The following is a 27164-nucleotide window of genomic DNA, read 5'->3' on the forward strand; positions in this document are numbered from 1 at the left end:
CTACCTGTTCCCATTTACATTAAGCACAGAAACAAGTCTATCCTGCAACTTTTGCTAACATGCAGTATTAGAGTTGGTGTCATTTCTGCAAATTTAATTACATAAAAGGCGCAGAGCTGTATGCACTTATTGCAATGAACACAAATGGGAATAGGATTTAAAACAAGAGGCAGAAGTGCATACATGCATCTGTTGTGAGATTTTATTCTGAAAAAGTGGAGCACCTAGATTCAATCACATAGGATGGCACAATATATCTTCTTTTCCAAACAATCATCTGCCATGCAAACAATATAGCCATTTCATCTTCCCATGCATCTTTCACAAATGTTAAATCAAACACTTCACACGAAAAGTTCATGAAAAGACTGGAGTACACAGTACAACATGTGAATTGTATACTACAGGAAACACTAACATCAATTGGCATTTGAGTTAAAAGGATTACTGAAACATTTAAAATTTGTTTTACCAACATAGCATTATTACAATCATAACATGCCATATCATACATAAGTTTTCACTTTTTTACAAACAGGCAAAGATTGGTCAGATGTCAACAGGAATGATTCTAGACAGCTCATATATTCTTATATATAAAATGTAAGTTAACAAGACAGTAATGTTATGAGAACTTCGTCACAATTTCTTTCACTTTAAAAAAAAAAAAAAAAGTATCTGAGCCGAACATACCTTTCTGACACCATCTTCAACTGGTACAAGTGGCTGAAGGTTTGTGAATTCCAAAATTATTCATGAGTGTATCAACAGTGAGATTTGAGGGCTAACCTCCAAATAGGAATTATGTAGTATGTTTTCTTGTGATGAACATTAACAGTAAGCATGGACAAACTAAATGTGTAATAATTCATAATGTTATCCCCAAAATAACCTAGTTCTATTTCTTTAGTATAGTTAGCATGCAATCTAACATTCTGATACAATATTTCCTTCAACAGAATTATGAGCTTTTGGAGATTTTCATCTACAATGAAGCTGCAAGACAACAAAATTACCAATGCTGAACTTACCATTACAAAATTATGTCCAACTACATGAGTGGAACAGTTTTTTCCAAAAGTGAATAATATTTTTCATGCTATATGTTATTCATTGCATTTCAGAGTTACACAATCCTGTTACAAAAATTCATTGTTTATTTATACAATCTTGTTACCACTATCATCCTCCTATGTGAGAAAAGTTACAGTCCGGAATCTTGAAATAAGCGAGTGGATTTGCTATACCACATAAATTAAAGTGCCCACTTTATCTGCTCTTATGTATGAACATGGTTTGCACTGGTTGTTACAGCACTGTTACCTACATACCTTGTAAAAACATCAATGTAACAGGACTCAAATCAAACATTTCATCCACCTAACTTGCTTGAAATGAAAAGAATTATTTTAAATGTAAAGTAACAGCATGAAAGATTCACCAACAGTATATATTCATTTTTCAAGGTCAAATACCCCTGTTGAGGTCATACAAAAATAATCATGTGAAATCTATAAACAACTTTTGATAAATACCAAGTCTGAATCTTTACATTCTAAACTGCTTCAGTTAACAATCATACTTCAAATTTATTTACAAGTTATCCCCTATACCACAGAATAGTTTCCTAAATCCTTCAGTAATATCTAAGGCAACTAAAACTACTTGACAAGAAAAACCGTTTTTAAAAGTTTCCAAAAATCATTAAATTAATTAAAATTAGAAATTCTATCAACATATACATGAGACTTCTTTGAATATGATTAAACAAACCTTCTTTATTATTACACTCAATAATTACGGAAATCCAAACACAAAACTTTAACTTTTGAGTATTAAACACTAAATAAAAAACTTCAATGAAACCAAGTGAGAAGGTATGGTACGAATCAGCAACAGACTCCACACACCTATCTATACAATAACCTTCAAATGTTTACTTCCTATATTTCCAGAGGAAAAAACAGTACTAATAGTGGACAAGGACTTTAGACCATCCTTCTACATCAATATATGTGGCATTTTAAGGACTGTATATAAATAATGGTCTTGTGGATAACTCATTCAAAGAATATATACAACTGCATTCACATTGCTGACATTAGTTACATCCATCAAAATTGCATTATTATGGAATGAACTGGAATCATTATCTTGAAGACAAGTACGGAACTGCAAATTATGTTGTGCTTAGCATTTCCTAACCTGAAAATGTTAAAATTGGATCCTATTCAATTTCAAAAGTTTTCTGGACGGATGCTTAACACTTTCATATTGTATTCAATAAACAAATAAAACAGTATGAATATGCTGGATGTCATTTTTATGTTTCCTGTCTCACAATTTCTTACTGTATATCTTATGAATCCTTTTCACCTGAGGGCACTGTGGAAATTCCAAAATTAGAGCAATCTTACTGGCCAACATATTTATGGGATATCAAATATCAAAGTATACATGTACCAAATTTTTAGTCCTTTTTTTTCCACTCATCATATAATACAGTCTTTAGACATACCTTTTTCTATGCATTAATTGACATTGTCTTCATAACATTTATTTTAAAAAATTAACCACCCATTTGCACTACAACAAGTGAACATTTGTCAAGATCCAAGTATTTGCAGAAGTAGCACCTGACCCCTCACCATGTATTACTTCATTTCTCCTAACTTTTCTTACTGACTTTAAACTCACTTTTTATACCTCTAAAGGAGAGCCAGTACAGTTGATCCTCAACTTTTCACTCCTTCACAAGCTGCATAAATAGGCCCTGCCTTTTCTTGGGCCAATTCCTTTGCTCTTTTTGCAGTTTCTCTTGCCGCTTCCTTGAATCTGAAAAAGAAATTTTTGTTGAATTAAATACTGAAATCATTTCAGGTTTTGATTATCCTCATACTTCAGTCTAACTCCTCTTGTTTTTGCATAGATGAAATGGAAACATACTTAACTGAGATTTTGCATGTCTTATAAACAAAATGATACACATGAGACAAAGACAGGCAAATTAAACAACAGATTATGACCACAAATGCAAAGGTGTGATCAGTCTTAACTTATCTTGTAAGAGAGAAAATTAATCAAGTCCATTAACACTTTGTGGGCAATGCTATCATCCATAAGGTGAACTAGGGGTGCAGAGGCTAATGGTGACCAGCCAATTTTCCTTTGCTCATCTTTTATTTACATGTGTTTTCTTGTAAATGATTGTTCTGTAACTTCATACACATTAACCCTTAAACTATTGGAGACATGTAGAGAGTTGCACACAATTTTGGGCAAAAATAAGGTCTTAAAAGTTTCTGTTTCCCATTACAAAATGAAAGTTTCTGTTTCCCATTACAAAATGAAAGAAATAAAAGTCAAAGTATAGCATATGAACAAATAAGAGCTAATATCCCTTATAAAGCTGTTGTATAAGAGCTGAAATTAACTACTAGAATGCCTGATGGAGGAGATGGTGGGATGGTGAACATAAAACAAGGCAGTGAATCTTGTGATGCAAATTCGGTGATAAAATTATCAGTATCTATGAAATATAAGTAAAAGTAAAATATATGAACAAAAAGTGAGTTACCATAACATATGGCTGTAGTATAGCATTGGTTAATGTGTAAATCACCCAGAGGAGGAGGGATATAAGAAGTGGGGCAAGCCTTGTGGGGCAAATTCACTTAATACTTATCCCTATCTATGCTTACTAATTACACACACATACATAGGAAGGAATTACTGGATTACATACTATCTGATAGGCATGCATAAGAGAGTTACAGGTACACCACCGATTTTCTGGCAACTGATGGTTCGGTGCCTCCTTTGGTTCGGACAAAATTACATGAGGGAACTTGAAATTACTGCGGCCACCAGACTAATTTACTGGGCGGCCACAGACGGCGCTGTGTGTAGGGCACACTTATTTACATTCTTTACACCACTTCTTGGTGGTGGTACTGCAATTCTGAGAGATTCTTACGCTTATTTTGCTGAAATTTAACCCTAGCTATGGCTTCTAAGACATATGAGAGTGTCAGTCATGGTGACAAACGTAAATACAAGTCCATATGGACCGTGGTGTTTCAGTGCGTAAGCTGTGTGACATTTACAGTATTGGTTCATCAACTGTTTATGATATAAAGAAGCAAAGGGAGAAAATACTGAAATTCTATGCAGACAGCAATTCTAAGAAGCAAGCGACAATTAGACAAACTATGAAAGACTGATGATGGAATGGTTTCGACAGTGTCAGAGTGATGGAGTGGACTTGTCAGGTAGCATGATAATGGAACAGGCTAAGTTGTTCCATAAAGAAATTAAGTTACAACATGAGCATGACTATAGTTAAAAATGGCTTCAAAGATTCAAGAAGCATCATGGAATTTCCATGAATAAAATGTGCGGAGAAAAGCGGTCTGCAAACCACGAAGGAGCTGCCGAATATGTTGATGAATTTGCAAAACTCGTAGCTGACAAGCACCTCAGTCCTGAGCAAGTGTATAATGCAGACGAGACTGCATTACTCTGGTGATGAACACCTACGAAAACACTAACAAAATGAAGACCCCACAGGATTCAAACAATCTACTTGCCATCTTAGGGTGCTTAAACATTTAATATTTGTTTAATTTAAATTTCTAGCAGTCCATGGTATACTTTATACACATGGGAGATGTATAACTAGTGGGTTAGAGGTGTGCTGATAATCATTATTACATGATCACAGTTAGTCTGGCAAAATGGTTAATCCGGTAAGGCTTTGGAACCAAGAGTGCCGGAAAATCGGTGGTGTACCTGTCTTGGATGTGACAGTGTTGAGAGGGGCAGCTGGAAGGATGTCTGATCATTACCTGGTAGAGACTAGGGTGAAGATTTGAAGAGGTTTTCAGAAAGGAGCAAATGATATAAGAAAGAAGAGGGTGTTGAATGTATGTGAGCTTGGAAGAGATGCATGAAAGAACATCAGGAGATTCAGTTTAAAATAGCAAAAGGTGAAAGTAAATAAAGCTAGGAGAGTAGGTTAGGAGTGGGAGATAATTTGGGAAGCAGTGGAGGATTATTAGATAGAAGCAGTAGGTTGGAGCATTGGATAGAAGTAGTCATTAGGAATATTAGATAGGAGCCTATGCAAACACTGCACAAGACTTGCCCTCTGCCAATGGCCTGTTAAAGGTGAGGCACCAAAGCTAAGAAGTGGCACTGGAGTTCTTAGTTATGGAGACTCTGTTGCTGTGGGAGTTCCAATTGTAACAGGCATCAGAGATATAGACAGATAGAATACAAGAAGTATACAGCGTAACTTGTGAGATCAACATACCTCTGTTTACGTTCTTCAAGAGTGACATGATGACTGAGTGGAGCCTCAAGAGATATGTCAGCAGCAGGGAAAAGCCTGTTCAGGGCATAGGTAAATCCAGCAATGCTCTTTTGAATGTTTTTCTTGTAGCGTTCAATGCCAAATTTCTATTGAAAGAAAACAAATGTCAAGCAGGATTAGCCATTCATTTATTTCTGAAATAATGAAAAAGGGGGAAAAAAAATGTTCTTGAAAATCCTGCCTTACATATCACAAAGCAGCAAATCTTAAAGAAAAGAAGCATGCACATCTTCTAAAGCTTGCAGTAACTTTACTGGAATATTTCTAATCCAAGTGGAGCCTAAAACTTCTGCGATATTTCGCTTTTAATCAAACTCTTTCTCACTTTCATTTGTTAGTCAAAACTTATGGACATCATTCATGGGGAAGATTAAAGTTCCTGAGATTAAGCAAACTTATTGCATACCACATACCAGGTTATTTTTATTTATTATACTTTGTCGCTGTCTCCCGCGTTAGCGAGGTAGCGCAAGGAAACAGACAAAAGAATGGCCCAACCCACCCACATACACATGTATATACATAAATGGCCACACACACACACACACATATACATTACCTCCTCAAAAAAAAAAAAAAAAAAAAAAAAAAAAAAAAAAAAAGACTTAATAGCTAATTATGCCCACTTAAGCATTGATGAGAACTCTGAAACACCTTACCTGGATTGCATATCCCAACCCAAAAATTTTTGAGTCAATCCATGCCTTCCTCTCAGCTACAGTCCACTGAGGATTTTCTGGGCTAGGTTTATATGTCACCTTCTCCACACATGTCATCACCTGATTTGAAAAAGTAAATTTTTTCAGCATGCATGCTATATAAAAGATTTTGAGTGATTGGGGCCTGAACATGCAGGAGGGTGAGAGGCATGCAAGGAATAGAGTGGACTGGAACAATGTGGTATAATGAGGTTGATGTGCTGTCAGTGGACTGAACCAGGACATGTGAGGTGTCTGGAATAAACCATGGAAAGGTCTGTGGGGCCTGGATGTGGATAGGGAGCTGTGGTTTCGGTGCATTACGCAAGACAGCTAGACACTGGCCTTTTTTGTTTATTTTCCTGGCAATACCTTACTGAAGCAGGGGGAAACAATGCTGTTTCCTGTGGGGCAGGGTAGCACCAGGAATGAATGAAGGCAAGCAACTATAAATATGCACATGTATATGTAATATGTGTGTGTGTGTGTGTGTATGTATATGTACATATATGTTGATGAGTACGTGTATGTATATATTTATTTATTTATTTTGCTTTGTCGGTCTCCCACGTTAGCGAGGTAGCACAAGGAAACAGACGAAAGAATGGCCCAACCCACCCACATACACATGTATATACATACATGTCCACACACACAAATATACATACCTATACATCTCAATGTATACATATATATACACACACAGACATATACATATATACACATGTACATAATTCATACTGTCTGCCTTTATTCATTCCCATCGCCACCTCGCCACACATGAAATAACAACCCCTTCCCCCCTCATGTGTGCGAGGCAGTGCTAGGAAAAGACAACAAAGGCCCCATTTGTTCACACTGACTCTAGCTGTCATGTAATAATGCACCAAAATCACAGCTCCCTTTCCACATCCAGGCCCCACAGAATTTTCCATGGTTTACCCCAGACGCTTCACATGCCCTGGTTCAATCCATTGATAGCACGTCGACCCTGGTATACCACATCGTTCCAATTCACTCTATTCCTTGCACGCCTTTCACCCTCCTGCATGTTCAGGCCCCGAATACCCAAAATCCCCTTCACTCCAACTTTCAACCTCCAATTTGGTCTCCCACCTCTCCCCGTCCCTCCACCTCTGACACATATATCCTCTTTGTCAATCTTTCCTCACTCATTCTCTCCATGTGACCAAACCATTTCAAAACACCCTTTTCTGCTCTCTCAACCAAACTCTTTATTACCTGAGGATAGGGGAGGAAGAATACTTCCTACGTATTCCCTGCGTGTCGTAGAAGGCGGCTAAAAGGGGAGGGAGCAGGTGGCTGGGAATCCTCCCCTCTCCTTTTTTTTTAATTTTCCAAAAGAAGGAACAGAGAAGGGGGCCAGGTGAAGATATTCCCTCAAAGGCCCAGCCCTCTGTTCTTAACGCTACCTTGCCAATGCGGGAAATGGCAAATAGTATGAAAGAAAAAGACACACACACACACACACACACACACATATATATATATATATATATATATATATATATATATATATATATATATATATATATATATATATTTTTTTTTCTTTTTTTTTTGCTTTGTTGCTGTCTCCCGCGTTTGCGAGGTAGCGCAAGGAAACAGACGAAGGAAATGGCCCAACCCACCCCCATATACATGTATATACATACGTCCACACACGCAAATATACATACCTACACAGCTTTCCATGGTTTACCCCAGACGCTTCACATGCCCCGATTCAATCCACTGACAGCACGTCAACCCCGGTATACCACATCGATCCAATTCACTCTATTCCTTGCCCTCCTTTCACCCTCCTGCATGTTCAGGCCCCGACCACACAAAATCTTTTTCACTCCATCTTTCCACCTCCAATTTGGTCTCCCACTTCTCCTCGTTCCCTCCACCTCCGACACATATATCCTCTTGGTCAATCTTTCCTCACATATTCTCTCCATGTGCCCAAATCATTTCAAAACACCCTCTTCCGCTCTCTCAACCACGCTCTTTTTATTTCCACACATCTCTCTTACCCTTACGTTACTTACTCGATCAAACCACCTCACACCACACATTGTCCTCAAACATCTCATTTCCAGCACATCCATCCTCCTGCGCACAACTCTATCCATAGCCCACGCCTCGCAACCATACAACATTGTTGGAACCACTATTCCTTCAAACATACCCATTTTTGCTTTCCGAGATAATGTTCTCGACTTCCACACATTCTTCAAGGCTCCCAGAATTTGCTTTTCTAAGTATTTCTCACATACATTCTTCAAAGCAAACACCTGATCCACACATCCTCTACCACTTCTGAAACCACACTGCTCTTCCCCAATCTGATGCTCTGTACATGCCTTCACCCTCTCAATCAATACCCTCCCATATAATTTACTAGGAATACTCAACAAACTTATACCTCTGTAATTTGAGCACTCACTCTTATCCCCTTTGCCTTTGTACAATGGCACTATGCACGCATTCCGCCAATCCTCAGGCACCTCACCATGAGTCATACATACATTAAATAACCTTACCAACCAGTCAATAATACAGTCACCCCCTTTTTTAATAAATTCCACTGCAATACCATCCAAACCTGCTGCCTTGCCGGCTTTCATCTTCCGCAAAGCTTTTACTACCACTTCTCTGTTTACCAAATCATTTTCCCTAACCCTCTCACTTTGCACACCAACTCGACCAAAACACCCTATATCTGCCACTCTATCATCAAACACATTCAACAAACCTTCAAAATACTCACTCCATCTCCTTCTCACATCCCCACTACTTGTTATCACCTCCCCATTTGCGCCCTTCACTGAAGTTCCCATTTGCTCCCTTCTCTTACGCACTTTATTCACCTCCTTCCAGAACATATATATATATATATATATATATATATATATATATATATATATATATATATATATATATATATATATATATATATATTTAATGATACTCTCTCACCCCAACTCTCATTTGCCCTTTTTTTCACCTCTTGCACCTTTCTCTTGACCTCCTGTCTCTTTCTTTTATACATCTCCCACTCAATTGCATTTTTTCCCTGCAAAAATCATCCAAATGCCTCTCTCTTCTCTTTCACTAATACTCTTACTTCTTCATCCCACCACTCACTACCCTTTCTAATCAACCCACCTCCCACTCTTCTCATGCCACAAGCATCTTTTGCGCAATCCATCACTGATTCCCTAAATACATCCCATTCCTCCCCCACTCCCCTTACTTCCATTGTTCTCACCTTTTTCCATTCTGTACTCAGTCTCTCCTGGTACTTCCTCACACAAGTCTCCTTCCCAAGCTCACTTACTCTCACCACCCTCTTCACCCCAACATTCACTGTTCTTTTCTGAAAACCCATACAAATCTTCACCTTAGCCTCCACAAGATAATGATCAGACATCCCTCCAGTTGCACCTCTCAGCACATTAACATCCAAAAGTCTCTCTTTCGCGCGGCTGTCAATTAACACGTAATCCAATAACGCTCTCTGGCCATCTCTCCTACTTACATAAGTATACTTATGTACATCTCGCTTTTTAAACCAGGTATTCCCAATCATCAGTCCTTTTTCAGCACATAAATCTACAAGCTCTTCACCATTTCCATTTACAACACTGAACACCCCATGTATACCAATTATTCCCTCAACTGCCACATTACTCACCTTTGCATTCAAATCACCCATCACTATAACCCGGTCTCGTGCATCAAAACCACTAACACACTCATTCAGCTGCTCCCAAAACACTTGCCTCTCATGATCTTTCTTCTCATGCCCAGGTGCATATGCACCAATAATCACACATCTCTCTCCATCAACTTTCAGTTTTACCCATATTAATCGAGAATTTACTTTCTTACATTCTATCACATACTCCCACAACTCCTGTTTCAGGAGTACTGCTACTCCTTCCCGTGATGTTCTGGAAGGAGGTAAATAAAGTGCGTAAGACAAGGGAGCAAATGGGAACTTCAGTGAAGGGCGCAAATGGGGAGGTGATAACAAGTAGTGGTGATGTGAGAAGGAGATGGAGTGAGTATTTTGAAGGCTTGTTGAATGTGTTTGATGATAGAGTGGCAGATATAGGGTGTTTTGGTCGAGTTGGTGTGCAAAGTGAGAGGGTTAGGGAAAATGATTTGGTAAACAGAGAAGAGGTAGTAAAAGCTTTGCGGAAGATGAAAGCCGGCAAGGCAGCAGGTTTGGATGGTATTGCAGTGGAATTTATTAAAAAAGGGGGTGACTGTATTATTGACTGGTTGGTATGGTTATTTAATGTATGTATGACTCATGGTGAGGTGCCTGAGGATTGGCGGAATGCATGCATAGTGCCATTGTACAAAGGCAAAGGGGATAAGAGTGAGTGCTCAAATTACAGAGGTATAAGTTTGTTGAGTATTCCTGGTAAATTATATGGGAGGATATTGATTGAGAGGGTGAAGGCATGTACAGAGCATCAGATTGGGGAAGAGCAGTGTGGTTTCAGAAGTGGTAGAGGATGTGTGGATCAGGTGTTTGCTTTGAAGAATGTATGTGAGAAATACTTAGAAAAGCAAATCGATTTGTATGTAGCATTTATGCATCTGGAGAAGGCATATGATAGAGTTGATAGAGATGCTCTGTGGAAGGTATTAAGAATATATGGTGTGGGAGGCAAGTTGTTAGAAGCAGTGAAAAGTTTTTATCGAGGATGTAAGGCATGTGTACGTGTAAGAAGAGAGGAAAGTGATTGGTTCTCAGTGAATGTAGGTTTGCGGCAGGGGTGTGTGATGTCTCCATGGTTGTTTAATTTGTTTATGGATGGGGTTGTTAGGGAGGTGAATGCAAGAGTTTTGGAAAGGGGCAAGTATGAAGTCTGTTGGGGATGAGAGAGCTTGGGAAGTGAGTCAGTTGTTGTTCGCTGATGATACAGCGCTGGTGGCTGATTCATGTGAGAAACTGCAGAAGCTGGTGACTGAGTTTGGTAAAGTGTGTGAGAGAAGAAAGTTAAGAGTAAATGTAAATAAGAGCAAGGTTATTAGGTACAGTAGGGTTGAGGGTCAAGTCAATTGGGAGGTGAGTTTGAATGGAGAAAAACTGGAGGAAGTGAAGTGTTTTAGATATCTGGGAGTGGATCTGGCAGCGGATGGAACCATGGAAGCGGAAGTGGATCATAGGGTGGGGGAGGGGGCGAAAATTCTGGGAGCCTTGAAGAATGTGTGGAAGTCGAGAACATTATCTCGGAAAGCAAAAATGGGTATGTTTGAAGGAATAGTGGTTCCAACAATGTTGTATGGTTGCCAGGCGTGGGCTATGGATAGAGTGGTGCGCAGGAGGATGGATGTGCTGGAAATGAGATGTTTGAGGACAATGTGTGGTGTGAGGTGGTTTGATCGAGTAAGTAACGTAAGGGTAAGAGAGATGTGTGGAAATAAAAAGAGCGTGGTTGAGAGAGCAGAAGAGGGTGTTTTGAAATGGTTTGGGCACATGGAGAGAATGAGTGAGGAAAGGTTGACCAAGAGGATATATGTGTCGGAGGTGGAGGGAACGAGGAGAAGAGGGAGACCAAATTGGAGGTGGAAAGATGGAGTGAAAAAGATTTTGTGTGATCGGGGCCTGAACATGCAGGAGGGTGAAAGGAGGGCAAGGAATAGAGTGAATTGGAGCGATGTGGTATACCGGGGTTGACGTGCTGTCAGTGGATTGAATCAGGGCATGTGAAGCGTCTGGGGTAAACCATGGAAAGCTGTGTAGGTATGTATATTTGCGTGTGTGGACGTATGTATATACATGTGTATTGGGGTGGGTTGGGCCATTTCTTTCGTCTGTTTCCTTGCGCTACCCCGCAAACGCAGGAGAGACACAAAAAAAAAAAAAAAAAAAAAAAAATATGACTCATGGTGAGGTGCCTGAGGATTGGCGGAATGCATGCATAGTGCCATTGTACAAAGGCAAAGGGGATAAGAGTGAGTGCTCAAATTACAGAGGTATAAGTTTGTTGAGTATTCCTGGCAAATTGTATGGGAGGGTATTGATTGAGAGGGTGAAGGCATGTACAGAGCATCAGATTGGGGAAGAGCAGTGTGGTTTCAGAAGTGGTAGAGGATGTGTGGATCAGGTGTTTGCTTTGAAGAATGTATGTGAGAAATACTTAGAAAATCAAATCGATTTGTATGTAGCATTTATGGATCTGGAGAAGGTATATGATAGAGTTGATAGAGATGCTCTGTGGAAGGTATTAAGAATATATGGTGTGGGAGGCAAGTTGTTAGAAGCAGTGAAAAGTTTTTATCGAGGATGTAAGGCATGTGTACGTGTAGGAAGAGAGGAAAGTGATTGGTTCTCAGTGAATGTAGGTTTGCGGCAGGGGTGTGTGATGTCTCCATGGTTGTTTAATTTGTTTATGGATGGGGTTGTTAGGGAGGTGAATGCAAGAGTTTTGGAAAGAGGGGCAAGGATGAAGTCTGTTGGGGATGAGAGAGCTTGGGAAGTGAGTCAGTTGTTGTTCGCTGATGATACAGCGCTGGCGGCTGATTCATGTGAGAAACTGCAGAAGCTGGTGACTGAGTTTGGTAAAGTGTGTGAAAGAAGATAGTTAAGAGTAAATGTGAATAAGAGCAAGGTAATTAGGTACAGTAGGGTTGAGGGTCAAGTCAATTGGGAGGTAAGTTTGAATGGAGAAAAACTGGAGGAAGTTAAGTGTTTTAGATATCTGGGAGTGGATCTGGCAGCGGATGGAACCATGGAAGTGGAAGTGGATCATAGGGTGGGGGAGGGGGGCGAAAATCCTGGGAGCCTTGAAGAATGTGTGGAAGTTGAGAACATTATCTCGGAAAGGAAAAATGGGTATGTTTGAAGGAATAGTGGTTCCAACAATGTTGTATGGTTGTCAGGCATGGGCTATGGATAGAGTTGTGCACAGGAGGATGGATGTGCTGGAAATGAGATGTTTGAGGGCAATGTGTGGTGTGAGGTGGTTTGATCGAGTAAGTAACGTAAGGGTAAGAGAGATGTGTGGAAATAAAAAGAGCGTGGTTGAGAGAGCAGAAGAGGGTGTTTTGAAATGGTTTGGGCACATGGAGGGAATGAGTGAGGAAAGATTGACCAAGAGGATATATGTGTCGGAGGTGGAGGAAACGAGAAGTGGGAGACCAAATTGGAGGTGGAAAGATGGAGTGAAAAAGATTTTGTGTGATCGGGGCCTGAACATGCAGGAGGGTGAAAGGAGGGCAAGGAATAGAGTGAATTGGAGCGATGTGGTATACCGGGGTTGACGTGCTGCCAGTGAATGGAATCAAGGCATGTGAAGCGTCTGGGGTAAACCATGGAAAGCTGTGTAGGTATGTATATTTGCGTGTGTGGACGTATGTATATACATGTGTATGGGGGGGGTTGGGCCATTTCTTTCGTCTGTTTCCTTGCGCTACCTCGCAAACGCGGGAGACAGCGACAAAGTATAATAAATAAATAAATATAAATAAATATAAATATATACGGGTAAGAGAGATGTGTGGAAATAAAAAGAGCGTGGTTGAGAGAGCAGAAGAGGGTGCTTTGAAATGGTTTGGTCACATGGAGAGAATGAGTGAGGAAAGATTGACCAAGAGGATATATGTGTCGGAGGTGGAGGGAACGAGGAGAAGAGGGAGACCAAATTGGAAGTGGAAAGATGGAGTGAAAAAGATTTTGTGTGATCGGGGCCTGAACATGCAGGAGGGTGAAAGGAGGGCAAGGAATAGAGTGAATTGGAGCGATGTGGTATACCGGGGTTGACGTGCTGTCAGTGGATTGAATCAAGGCATGTGAAGCGTCTGGGGTAAACCATGGAAAGCTGTGTAGGTATGTATATTTGCGTGTGTGGACGTATGTATATACATGTGTATGGGGGTGGGTTGGGCCATTTCTTTCGTCTGTTTCCTTGCGCTACCTTGCAAACGCGGGAGACAGCGTCAAAAAAAAAAAAAAAAAAAAAAAAAAAAAAAATATATATATATATATATATATATATATATATATATATATATATATATATATATATATTTAATCATTTATATTTATCATATCGCTGTTTTCCGTGGCTGGAGTAGCACCAGGAAACGTGAAGAATGGCCCATCCACTCAGACTATACCTCTAGGACATTCCCAAAATATAACACTTGTGTACACAGTACTACTGTGTGTACATAACACTTGTGTACACAGTACTACTGTGTGTACATAACACTTGTGTACACAGTACTACTGTGTGCACATGGGGACGAGGGATCTTACATGGCCGAAGGTGAAGGTGGCGGGGTGGATGCCTTCTTAAAAAGGCTTTTTTTCCCCTCCCCTAGAGGCAGACTTCGCTATTCTTGTAATGTGAGGTTTCCAAGACAGAGTGGATGTTACAGTAATGTTAAGTATGTTCATTGAGTCAAGAGTTGCAATTACAGAATTGTCAAAGGAGAGACGAGAACTGGAGTCCTTAATAAGAGATGGGTAGAAATTGGGTCTTGGAGATATTAAATTAAGAAAAATATTGGTCTACCCTAATGAGATATCCTCTCCAAGTCTCAGTTTACTGAGAAGGCCGTGTCAAGACGAGATAAAGATTGAGAGCGAGAAAAGGGAGCAGAATTGATGGATGTGGTTGAATGCAGTGTTGAGTCATCAGCATATGAGTGCATTGAATCATTTGTGGAAGAGAGGAAACTGGGGACAGAACAGAACATTGAGGGATACCACTGTTGATGGAGGAAAGGGGGAGGCTGATACATCAACAACCACAGAGATAGATCGGCTAGAGAGGAAGCTAGATATGCAGGAGGAAAGCCAAAAAAGGGGAGCTTAGAGATGAGAACCCAATGCCACACCCTGTCAAAAGCCTTAGTTACAACATGGGCAACCACACACGACTCCCTAGAATCTTCCAGGGATGATAACCAGCGGTTCTCACATTATGGAAGCCACACTGGTGATCAGAGAGAAGACTGTGATTTTTGAGGTGTTTAAGGATATGGGAGTTGAGAATGGATTCAAATACTTCGGAAATGGTACATGTCAAAGCAATAGGACGGTAGTAAGAGGGGTCAGAACCATCACCCTTCTTTGGGATGGGATGTATCAATGCATGCTTCCCAGGAAAAGGAAAAGTATTGGTTTTTAAACAGCAACCGAACTGCAGCACAGGTGCAACTTCTGAGACACACTCTTTCAGTACACGGAGATGGACGCCACCAGGACCATAAGCCTTGCAAGCGTCCATAGAAAGAAAAGCTTTTTTGATACTCCATAAAGAGATTACGGGAAGGGGAATAGGATTAGTAAGAGGAGCATCAAAAGGTGAAGGAATGTTTGAGTTATCCAAAGTGGAGTTAAAGGAGAAACGGGAACCAAAGAAAGTTGCTTTGTCTACAGGAGAGACAGTTATAGTACCATCTGAGTGGAAAAAAGAAGGGATGGTAGAGCAACAGAAATTGTTTGAGATGTCCTTAGCTAAAGACCAGAAGGACTTATCAGTGGATGATGAGGAGAAGTTATCACACTTCCTTCAAATAAAGTAATGCTTCACCTCATGAACAACTTGCTTGCAGCAATTACAGGCAGTGATAAAAGCTGAATGGGAAACAGAGGTAAAAAGTGGTATATACTTGATGAAGCACAAATGTAGTAAAGTAAAATTCTTCACTTTAGCACAGTGGACACAAACAGAAAACTGTATGGGTGATATGATATTTACACTTGATCCAATTCACATTAACATGAAAAGTGAATATTATGGCATACAAAAATCACTTGGCCAGAAATATTACAACTTAGTGAAACTGATGAACACCACTTACAGCCCTGCAAGAATATGAAGAAATGTACTCAGATAAAATCCGAGAAAACAAACTGCTTAACAACAGTAATTAAGTAACATACCTTTGTTAAGCCTACATTCCTTGTATATGTACACAACTCTCTCTTCTCTGGATCAACAACCGATTCTTCAATGATACTGACATTCCGGGCATTAATGAGACGTTCACCCCACTTAGGCATACGATTTGTCTTAGTTAAAATTCGCTTAGAGTGAAGCTGATGGCCAATGACTTTCCTAACTACTGTATCTTCCGAAAGCACATGTGAACTGTAGAAAAAAAGAATGACAAATTTCAAATTAAACTTGGATAACCACTCTTATAATACATATTAATCTTACTTGAAATATTCATATGCACTCCTTGAATAAACAATTAAACATTTTCAATGTAAGCTGCCAAAATATATCATTCTGAAAAAAGAATGAAGGTTTAAATGATAAAAGTAGTGAGAAACACCTAAACTAAAACTTACATCACAAAGAACTGAGAAGCCATTAAATGAAGTATGATCTACTCTGCTTATAAAAATTTGTCAAAGAAATAGGAACAGTAAAATAAAATAAATTAGGAGATTGATGCCAGAAAAATGTTTTGCCCATGTAGGAAATAGAAATCCAAATTACAGGAAAGGGGTAAGCAAGAACTTTTAATCACAAACAAACTTTGACTGCAGATAGTGAGTGATTTTGTGTATGATCAATCTATTCACTAATACCAATTATTTCAATTATTCAAAGAACCCTTACATTTTCTTCATCTCATGGGTACCTCATGGAGTCCACCTCAAAAGCCTAGGCCAGGCCCAGGCTGCTGGACTAGGTCATTGGTTGACCAAGCTGTTGGAAGCCACAGCCCTCAGGCCCATGTAGCCTGGCTGGTCTGTTACACTTTATAGGTAGTAGTTTAATACACTCTTGAACTTCTCTACAGATCCCAATAGCCTGACTGGTCTAGTGCACTTTGTAGGTAGTTGTCTAATGCACTCTTGAACTTCTCTATAGTGCATCCCATGATGTTTCTGATGGCAGATGGCAAGGTGTTGAGGAGTCTCGGGTCCTGGATGTTTATGGTATTCTCTCATTTTGTGCATGTCACACCTCTGGATTTCAGAGGTAGCATTCAACAAACTCTTCCATGCCTGTCATGCCAGTAAGATGTTATTTCAGAATGCAAGTTGGGAACCATACCTTCTACGATTTTTCAGGTATAGATGATGATATACCTCTCCTGCCTGTGTTCCAAGGAGTATTGCTAGGTGCTTTCAGTCATTCCCAGTAACTTAGTTCCTTTATCAAATTAATATGGACATACATATACATATCAACCTATACACATACATACATATACATGGACATATACACATGTACATATTCACACTTGCTTGCCTTCATCCACTCCTGGCACTACCCTGCCCCACAGGAAACAGCATCACTACCCTTTGCTTTTTTTTTTTTCATACATTCGCCATTTCACAAGTGAGGTAACATCTACAAAAGAGAACAGAGCCTTAGAGAGAAAGTCCTCACTTGGCCCCCTTCCCTGTTCCAAGGGGTGGATGAACAGCTGCCTTTCCATGTCTCATTCCATTCATATCTATTCTGCTCTCTCCTAACTTCTTATCCTGCAATACCGATACCCATTAAATCAGGTCCTTTGAATATTCTGAACTAAAAATAAAATAAAATAATGTATATCACAAAACCATCTTAAAAACAGCCATTAGGTAATACAGTACTACCTTTCAGGGTTTGGGTAGCGCTGCCACATGCCCTGGGCAACCTGCTCCCATGGAAATTTGAGGATGCTGATACTTTCATGAAACTTCATACTGGATAGCTTCACTTCTTAGTCTGTAAGAAAAGAAAAAAAATCATATCAGTCCATCTTTATCAAATATGGGAAATGCTTCCTGATGCAATATGCAGTCAAGAAAGCAGTTTCTATGTACCAGACCTTAAGCACTATACTGCCTCAAATATCAAAACATCAAAACACTATCAATCCAGCAAACTGACTTGAAACTAAGCATCCTGTGACTTGAAATGACTCAAGGCCTACAATCTTTTTCTATCACAAGAATGAGATTTTCATATACAGTGCCTAAATATCAGGAGACTTAAAGAAAATGTCAAAAGGAATTATTGGACAGCTAGGATATATATAAAAAAAAAGTGGTATAAAAAAGTTGATGATATATGCATAGAAGTGTTGAATCCTATACATGTGGTAAGAATAGCAATATGGATATTATTACTGTGGATGGAAATATGGATTATGTTTAAAAGATGATAAAAAATGCATGAGTGTTTTGTTGGTGGAAAGGATACGTATGTGCGTATTTGAGTGTGTGTGTGTGTGTGTGTGTGTGTGTGTGTGTGTGTGTGTGTGTGTGTATTTGGGTGATCAGGGCAGGAGGCTGAGAGTCATGCACGGGATAATAGTGAACTGGAACAATGTGGTATACTGGGGTTAATGGACCTAACCAGGGTATGTGAAGCATCAGGGGTACAACATAGAAAAGTCCGTGGGCCCTGGTTGTGGGTAGCTGTGGTTTTGATGCATTACACATGACGGCTAGAGAATGGATGCAAGAGGATTTGGTCTTTCTTCGTCTGTTCCTGGAGCTACCTTGCTAATGAGGGAAATGGCAACCAATCATGAAATACTTAGAAAAACAGATGGATTTGTATGTAACATTTATGGATCTGGAGAAGGCATATGATACGGCTGATAGAGATGCTTTGTGGAAGGTCTTAAGAGGATATGGTTTGGGAGGTAAGTTGCTAGAAGCAGTGAAAAGTTTTTACCAAGGATGTAAGGCATGTGTAAAAGTAGGAAGTAGGAAGGTTCCCAGTGAATGTCAGTCTGCAGCAGGGGTGTGTGATGTCCTACTGCTTGTTTATTTTGTTTATAGATGAGGTGGTTCGGGAGGTTAATGCAAGAGTTTTGGAGAGAGGAGTGAGTATGCAATCTGATGGGATGAGAGGTCCTGGGAATTGTTGTTCACTGATGATACAGCTCTAGTGGCTGATTTGAGAGAAACTGCAGAAGTTGGTAACCGAGTTTGGAAAAGTGTGTGAAAGGAGAAAAATGAGAGTAAATATCTGGGAATGGACTTGGCAGTGAATGGTCCCATGGAAATGGAAGCGAGTCACAGGGTGGGGGAGGGGGCAAAGGTTCTGGGAGCGATGAAGAATATATGGAAGGAGAGAACGCTATCTCGGAGTTTGAAGGAATAGTAGTTCCAACCATGTTATATGGTTGCATGGCATGGGCTATTGATGAGGTTGTACGAAGGAGGGTGGATGTGTTGGAAATGAAATGTTTGAGGACAATATGTGAGGTTAGTTGGTTTGATCAAGTACTGAAAGGGTAAGAGAGATGTGTGGAAATAAAAAGAGTGGTTGAGAGAGCATAAGCGGGTGTGCTGAAAAGGTTTGGACATAAGGAACAAATGAGTTAGGAGAGATTGACAAAGAGGATATATGCGTCTGAGGTGGAAGGAACAAGGAGAAGCAAGAGACCAAATTAGAGGAGGAAGGATGGAGTGCAAAAGATTTTGTACGATTGGGGCCTGGACATACAGAAGGGTGAGAGGTATGTAAGGAATAGAGTGAACTGGAACGATGTGGTATACCGGAGTCAATGTGCTGTCAATGGACTGAACCAGGGCATGTAAAACCTCTGGAGTAAACCATGGAAAGGTTTGTGAGGCCTGGATGTGGATAGGGAGCTGTGGTTTCAGTGCATTACACATGACAGCTAAAGACTGAGTATGAATAAATATGGCCTTTTTTGTCTGTTTTCCTAGCACTAACCGCTGAAGCAGGGGGCAGTGCTGCAGTTTCTTGTGCGGTGGGATGGTGCTGGGAATGGACTTAAGGCAACCAACAATGAATATGTACATGTGTATATACGTACATGTCTATGTGTATGTATATGTGTATATGTATGTGTATGTATATGTATGTGTATGGGTATTTATGTATATATATATATATTATTATTATACTTTTTTTATTATACTTTGTCGCTGTCTCCCGCGTTTGCGAGGTAGCGCAAGGAAACAGACGAAAGAAATGGCCCAAACCCCCCCCATACACATGTATATACATACGTCGACACACGCAAATATACATACCTACACAGCTTTCCATGGTTTACCCCAGACGCTTCACATGCCCTGCTTCAATCCACTGACAGCACGTCAACCCCGGTATACCACATCGCTCCAATTCACTCTATTCCTTGCCCTCCTTTCACCCTCCTGCATGTTCAGGCCCCGATCACACAAAATCTTTTTCACTCCATCTTTCCACCTCCAATTTGGTCTCCCACTTCTCCTCGTTCCCTCCACCTCCGACACATATATCCTCTTGGTCAATCTTTCCTCACTCATCCTCTCCATGTGCCCAAACCACTTCAAAACACCCTCTTCTGCTCTCTCAACCACTCTCTTTTTATTTCCACACATCTCTCTTACCCTTACGTTACTCACTCGATCAAACCACCTCACACCACACATTGTCCTCAAACATCTCATTTCCAGCACATCCATCCTCCGGCGCACAACTCTATCCATAGCCCACGCCTCGCAACCATACACCATTGTTGGAACCACTATTCCTTCAAACATACTCATTTTTGCTTTCCGAGATCATGTTCTCGACTTCCACACATTCTTCAAGGCCTCCAGGATTTTCGCCCCCTCCCCCACCCTATGATCCACTTCCGCTTCCATGGTTCCATCCGCTGCCAGATCCACTCCCAGATATCTAAAACACTTCACTTCCTCCAGTTTTTCTCCATTCAAACTCACCTCCCAATTGACTTGACCCTCAACCCTACTGTACCTAATAACCTTGCTCTTATTCACATTTACTCTTAACTTTCTTCTTCCACACACTTTTCCAAACTCAGTCACCAGCTTCTGCAGTTTCTCACATGAATCAGCCACCAGCGCTGTATCATCAGCGAACAACAACTGACTCACTTCCCAAGCTCTCTCATCCCCAACATACTTCATACTTGCCCCTCTTCCAAAACTCTTGCATTTACCTCCCTAACAACCCCATCCATAAACAAATTAAACAACCATGGAGACATCACACACCCCTGCCGCAAACCTACATTCACTGAGAACCAATCACTTTCCTCTCTTCCTACACGTACACATGCCTTACATCCTCGACAAAAACTTTTCACTGCTTCTAACAACTTGCCTCCCACACCATATATTCTTAATACCTTCCACAGAGCATCTCTATCAACTCTATCATATGCCTTCTCCAGATCCATAAATGCTACATACAAATCCATTTGCTTTTCTAAGTATTTCTCACATACATTCTTCAAAGCAAACACCTGATCCACACATCCTCTACCACTTCTGAAACCACACTGCTCTTCCCCAATCTGATGCTCTGTACATGCCTTCACCCTCTCAATCAGTACCCTCCCATATAATTTACCAGGAATACTCAACAAACTTATACCTCTGTAATTTGAGCACTCACTCTTATCCCCTTTGCCTTTGTACAATGGCACTATGCACGCATTCCGCCAATCCTCAGGCACCTCACCATGAGTCATACATACATTAAATAACCTTACCAACCAGTCAACAATACAGTCACCCCCTTTTTTAATAAATTCCACTGCAATACCATCCAAACCCGCTGCCTTGCCGGCTTTCATCTTCCGCAAAGCTTTCACTACCTCTTCTCTGTTTACCAAATCATTTTCCCTAACCCTCTCACTTTGCACACCACCTCGACCAAAACACCCTATATCTGCCACTCTATCATCAAACACATTCAACAAACCTTCAAAATACTCACTGCATCTCCTTCTCACATCACCATTGTACAAAGGCAAAGGGGATAAGAGTGAGTGCTCAAATTACAGAGGTATAAGTTTGTTGAGTATTCCTGGTAAATTATATGGGAGGGTATTGATTGAGAGGGTGAAGGCATGTACAGAGCATCAGATTGGGGAAGAGCAGTGCGGTTTCAGAAGTGGTAGAGGATGTGTGGATCAGGTGTTTGCTTTGAAGAATGTATGTGAGAAATACTTAGAAAAGCAAATGGATTTGTATGTAGCATTTATGGATCTGGAGAAGGCATATGATAGAGTTGATAGAGATGCTCTGTGGAAGGTATTAAGAATATATGGTGTGGGAGGCAAGTTGTTAGAAGCAGTGAAAAGTTTTTATCGAGGATGTAAGGCATGTGTACGTGTAGGAAGAGAGGAAAGTGATTGGTTCTCAGTGAATGTAGGTTTGCGGCAGGGGTGTGTGATGTCTCCATGGTTGTTTAATTTGTTTATGGATGGGGTTGTTAGGGAGGTAAATGCAAGAGTCCTGGAAAGAGGGGCAAGTATGAAGTCTGTTGGGGATGAGAGAGCTTGGGAAGTGAGTCAGTTGTTGTTCGCTGATGATACAGCGCTGGTGGCTGATTCATGTGAGAAACTGCAGAAGCTGGTGACTGAGTTTGGTAAAGTGTGTGGAAGAAGAAAGTTAAGAGTAAATGTGAATAAGAGCAAGGTTATTAGGTACAGTAGGGTTGAGGGTCAAGTCAATTGGGAGGTGAGTTTGAATGGAGAAAAACTGGAGGAAGTGAGGTGTTTTAGATATCTGGGAGTGGATCTGTCAGCGGATGGAACCATGGAAGCGGAAGTGGATCATAGGGTGGGGGAGGGGGCGAAAATTTTGGGAGCCTTGAAAAATGTGTGGAAGTCGAGAACAGTATCTCGGAAAGCAAAAATGGGTATGTTTGAAGGAATAGTGGTTCCAACAATGTTGTATGGTTGCGAGGCGTGGGCTATGGATAGAGTTGTGCGCAGGAGGATGGATGTGCTGGAAATGAGATGTTTGAGGACAATGTGTGGTGTGAGGTGGTTTGATCGAGTAAGTAACGTAAGGGTAAGAGAGATGTGTGGAAATAAAAAGAGCGTGGTTGAGAGAGCAGAAGAGGGTGTTTTGAAATGGTTTGGTCACATGGAGAGAATGAGTGAGGAAAGATTGACCAAGAGGATATATGTGTCGGAGGTGGAGGGAACGAGGAGAAGAGGGAGACCAAATTGGAGGTGGAAAGATGGAGTGAAAAAGATTTTGTGTGATCGGGGCCTGAACATGCAGGAGGGTGTAAGGAGGGCAAGGAATAGAGTGAATTGGAGCGATGTGGTATACAGGGGTTGACGTGCTGTCAGTGGAGTGAATCAGGGCATGTGAAGCGTCTGGGGTAAACCATGGAAAGGTGTGTAGGTATGTATATTTGCGTGTGTGGACGTGTGTATGTACATGTGTATGGGGGGGGGTTGGGCCATTTCTTTCGTCTGTTTCCTTGCGCTACCTCGCAAACGCGGGAGACAGCGACAAAGTATAAAAAAAAAAAAAAAAAAAAAAAAAAAAAAATATATATATATATATATATATATATATATATATATATATATATATATATATATATATATTATCCCTGGGGATAGGGGAGAAAGAATACTTCCCACGTATTCCCTGCGTGTCGTAGAAGGCGATTAAAAGGGGAGGGAGCGGGGGGCTGGAAATCCTCCCCTCTCAATTTTTTTTTAATTTTCCAAAAGAAGGAACAGAGAAGGGGGCCAGGTGAGGATATTCCCTCAGTGGCCCAGTTCTCTGTTCTTAACGCTACCTCGCTAACGCGGGAAATGGCGAATAGTTTGAAAAAGAAAAAAAAAAAAAGAATATATATATATATATATATATATATATATATATATATATATATATATATATATGTGTGTATAGGAATTGATGGTCCGTTCTTCGTCTGTTTCCTGGTGCCACCTTGCTGATACAGGAAATAGCAATCAAGTACAATTAATAATAATAATAATAATAATAATAATAATAATAATAATAATAATGATAATAATAATAATAATAATAATAATACACATGACAGCTAGAGACTGAGTGTGAACAAATGTGGCCTTTGTTGTCTTTTCCTAGCACTACCTCACACACGTGCGGGAGGGAGGGGAGGTGCCATTTCATGTGTGGCGGGGTGGCATTGGGAGTGGATGAAGGCAGCAAGTATGAATATGTACATGTGTATATATGCATATGTCTGTGTATGTATATGTATGTATAAGCTGAAATGTATAGGTATGTATATGTGCGTGTGTAGGTGTTTATGTATAAACGTGTATGTGAGTGGTTTGGGCCATTCTTTCATCTGTTTCCTAGCGCTACCTCGCTAACACAGAGGACAGCGACTAAGTATAATAAAGTAAAATAAAAAAATATATATTTTTTTTCATACAAATTCTCCCCATCCCACGCCAGCAAGGTAGCGCTGAGAACAGAGGAGTGAGCCTTAGAGGGTATATCTCACTTGGCCCACCTCTCTGTTCCTTCTTTTGGAAAATTATAAACGGGAGGGGAGGATTTTTATTTATTTCTTCATTATACTTGATCACCATTTCCTGCATCTGCCAACAGATGAAGCATCTCTTGATAATTCTAAGCTGACATCTAAATTTATATCTGTGATGCATTCATATACAGCCAATATTGCTATTAAGGGTTTCTGGGGGCACTGAATCAACAAATTGTTGGTTGTGGATTATGTCAAGAATGCCTTAAATTGAAAAAATCAACAGACCCTATGAAAACTTTACTCAACAAACCACCCCAGCCATCAAGATTTATTATTTTACTAAAATAAATGTTTTTCATTATTCAGACATATTTCTTTATTTCTTCATTATACTTGATCACCGTTTCCCGCATCAGCAAACAGATGGAGAATCTCTTGATAATTCCAAGCTGACATCTAGTTATATCTGCGATGCATCCATATACTACCAATAATGCTATTAAGGATTTCTGGGTGCATTGGATCGACAAAGTGTTGGTTGTGGATTACGTCAAGAATGCCTTAAATTGAAAAAATCAACAGACCCTATGAAAACTTGACTCAACAAACCATCCCAACCATCAAGATTTATCATTTTACTAAAATAAATGTTTTACATTATTTAGACATATATACTATGGCTGCACTGAATCTAGACACCTTAAATGTGGGATTGGTGAATATAAAACATCATAAATTGTGACTGCTAAGGAAGTAAGGTGAGGTTTCACAGGCTGTGTTTACTTTTTACAAGAGTCTCATTTTACATTTAATAACCCCACAGTTTCTCAGATAAACTGCAAAATTTTACCCCACTTAATATCATTCAGTCCGAAAGAAAATAGAGGTATCTCTGCTGTAATCATAACAAAACATATAAAGCATTAGAAACATGAGGAGCCATATCCTAAAGCCAATCCAGATATATAGTTAAAATATACTTTTACAAATGAAACAAATACAAAAAAAAATGTTGCCTCCAAATCTAATGCTGTATATTACACCATTTGTTAACAAATATAATCGTGGTGGGCCTAGTTTGATGGGCTAAGATCAGTGAAAAGTTTTCAGTGAGCCTTTAGACTTTTTGCAAGTGATGAACATTGATTAACCCACCACATTTTCCGATATTCATAACCCTTACCATCATTGTCTTCATTAATCTCAAAAAATAAAATTCAATCCTGTAAATTATGCGTTGATTAGTTGTCACTATTTCCTATGTCTAACTTGAGATAATTTGAACTGGTGATATCCCAACTTAAAATTAACTTAAGACTGCCGTGGCTATCTCTAATTGTAGTCTCAAATGTTTTCCTCTTTCAGGCCACTTCGAACCCTCATCTACCAGAGTGTAAAGAATGGTACTTTAACCTGAAAAAACAGGCAAGGGAATGTATATCTTGACCATATCCTGGAAAGCCTTAGAAATCAGTGTGCATACGTGACTAAACCTTATCACGTTAACCCGACTGCCTCTGCAAGCACCACTCGGGTACAACCGTGGTTCATCTCGTTTTAGTCTATACACCATCAACTACAACAAAGCAAATAAATTCCCGCATACCATATATAAGGAATATTATAACACTAACCTTTATACGTGAGATAGACACATAAGTACTGTTATGTTCAGATAATCGTGTGCTATTTGTATAGAGGAGTCGAGGTGCTACCTGGGTTCACCATGTTTACATTGCCAATACCCAGACGTGAAACTGGTGAAAGTTCGGCAACTGTGATAATCCTACATGGCAACCCTCCTGCCTGAGCTGGGTCCACGGTACAGGGGGTTCACGACTCATATTACCATCTGAGTATTACTCAACACACATCATTCGTTTCAAACGTCATTGAGGCTAAGAACGAACCTTTAACCTAATGCAACAAAGGAATGCCGAACATATGGCATATAACCAAGAGTAAACAGATTTAAAGCAAACCCTTTGGCTAAAGGAATATATTTTTTTTTTTACTGAATACAGTGGTCAACACAAATCGATTATAGTAAAGACAGTCGACAGCAGAGTTTCCCTAAGCAGTTCTAATATGCAGCAGAAGGGATTATCTTGGCTAAGGCAATGGTCTCTGTCACGCTTAGATTCCTGTAGTTTGTTTCCTGCTAGAAAATAATTTGTCTAGACCTTTCACCGGGTGCCATCTTCATTAACCTGCACCCAATCAGATTGAATTTCATAGTCCATTTAGCAGACCGATTTTGTTTGGTTGTTCGGGTTCACTTGTAAGCTGATGCAATTTTCGTAATTTCTTAATTCTCTTGTGACTTTTGTATGATTTGTGAACACGTTTGGGTAAGAGCCCAGTTTACCAGGCAAGCCATTATCCACAAACCAAGATTAGCAGTGGGCCCAAATCGAGTCCTTTGGCGCGCCACTTATACATCCAGGTGACCCAGCCCATTTCAAGGATGCTCCTCTTGGCTGTGCCCTTTACTCCCTTCCGCTACGGAAATATATCCCGTGAAGTCTGCCCTTGTTCCTGCTGGAGTGGTAACTCGACTTCGCCACCGATGTAGTATCGCGTCACTTTATGGCAGCCCAAGAACATAGCCAATCCACAACTCTTTGATCTAAGATGTGGTTCATCTTGTTATAAAAGTCTTGTATATTTGTATGACATGATATTTCTCTGAATCTGTGTCTTCTTTCTTTTCTTTTTTTGCGAATAGCCGTTTATTCATTTTCTAATTCGCTTTTTAATGTTTCACAGACCACACTGTTAAGAACACCAGAGCTGTAGTCTCAAAATAAGCGTGAGACACGCATTCCAGCGTCTTCATGCACTGTGCTATCTACTGATCAGTGG

At 40.1% G+C, this 27164-nt stretch overlaps 2 protein-coding genes across 2 annotated transcripts in view; one reads left to right on the top strand and one right to left on the bottom strand.

Annotated features, from left to right (window-relative positions):
* The window catches only part of LOC139756264 (sorting nexin-13-like), a 90365-nt gene extending 89268 nt beyond the window's left edge, over positions 1–1097 (top strand). The window contains exon 18 of the mRNA XM_071675482.1: positions 960–1097. Within this exon, the coding sequence (XP_071531583.1) occupies positions 960–967 (8 nt within the window). The 3' untranslated portion in view covers positions 968–1097. The remainder of the gene's footprint in view (positions 1–959) is intronic.
* On the bottom strand, positions 173–26128 carry prel (preli-like). Its single transcript, XM_071675486.1, has 6 exons — positions 25934–26128; positions 17678–17789; positions 15998–16205; positions 6034–6153; positions 5315–5460; positions 173–2835 (listed from the first exon to the last, which is right to left on the bottom strand). Exons 2-6 carry the CDS (start codon positions 17764–17766, stop codon positions 2736–2738), a joined length of 663 nt encoding a protein of 220 aa, XP_071531587.1. The 5' UTR covers positions 17767–17789; positions 25934–26128; the 3' UTR covers positions 173–2735.
* Between the last annotated feature and the right edge of the window lie 1036 nt (positions 26129–27164).

Source organism: Panulirus ornatus, chromosome 21 (assembly GCF_036320965.1).
Source record: "Panulirus ornatus isolate Po-2019 chromosome 21, ASM3632096v1, whole genome shotgun sequence".
Taxonomy (NCBI): domain Eukaryota; kingdom Metazoa; phylum Arthropoda; class Malacostraca; order Decapoda; family Palinuridae; genus Panulirus; species Panulirus ornatus.

Excerpts from the sequence above, each read along its gene's own strand:
- prel (XM_071675486.1), bottom strand. The coding sequence starts at position 17,766 with ATGAAGTTTCATGAAAGTATCAGCATCCTCAAATTTCCATGGGAGCAG. Across the intron at positions 16,206-17,677 it reads CGCTACCCAAACCCTGAAAG|TTCACATGTGCTTTCGGAAG; the intron begins GTAGTACTGTAT and ends TTTTTTCTACAG. Across the intron at positions 2,836-5,314 it reads CTTGAAGAACGTAAACAGAG|ATTCAAGGAAGCGGCAAGAG; the intron begins GTATGTTGATCT and ends TTTCTTTTTCAG.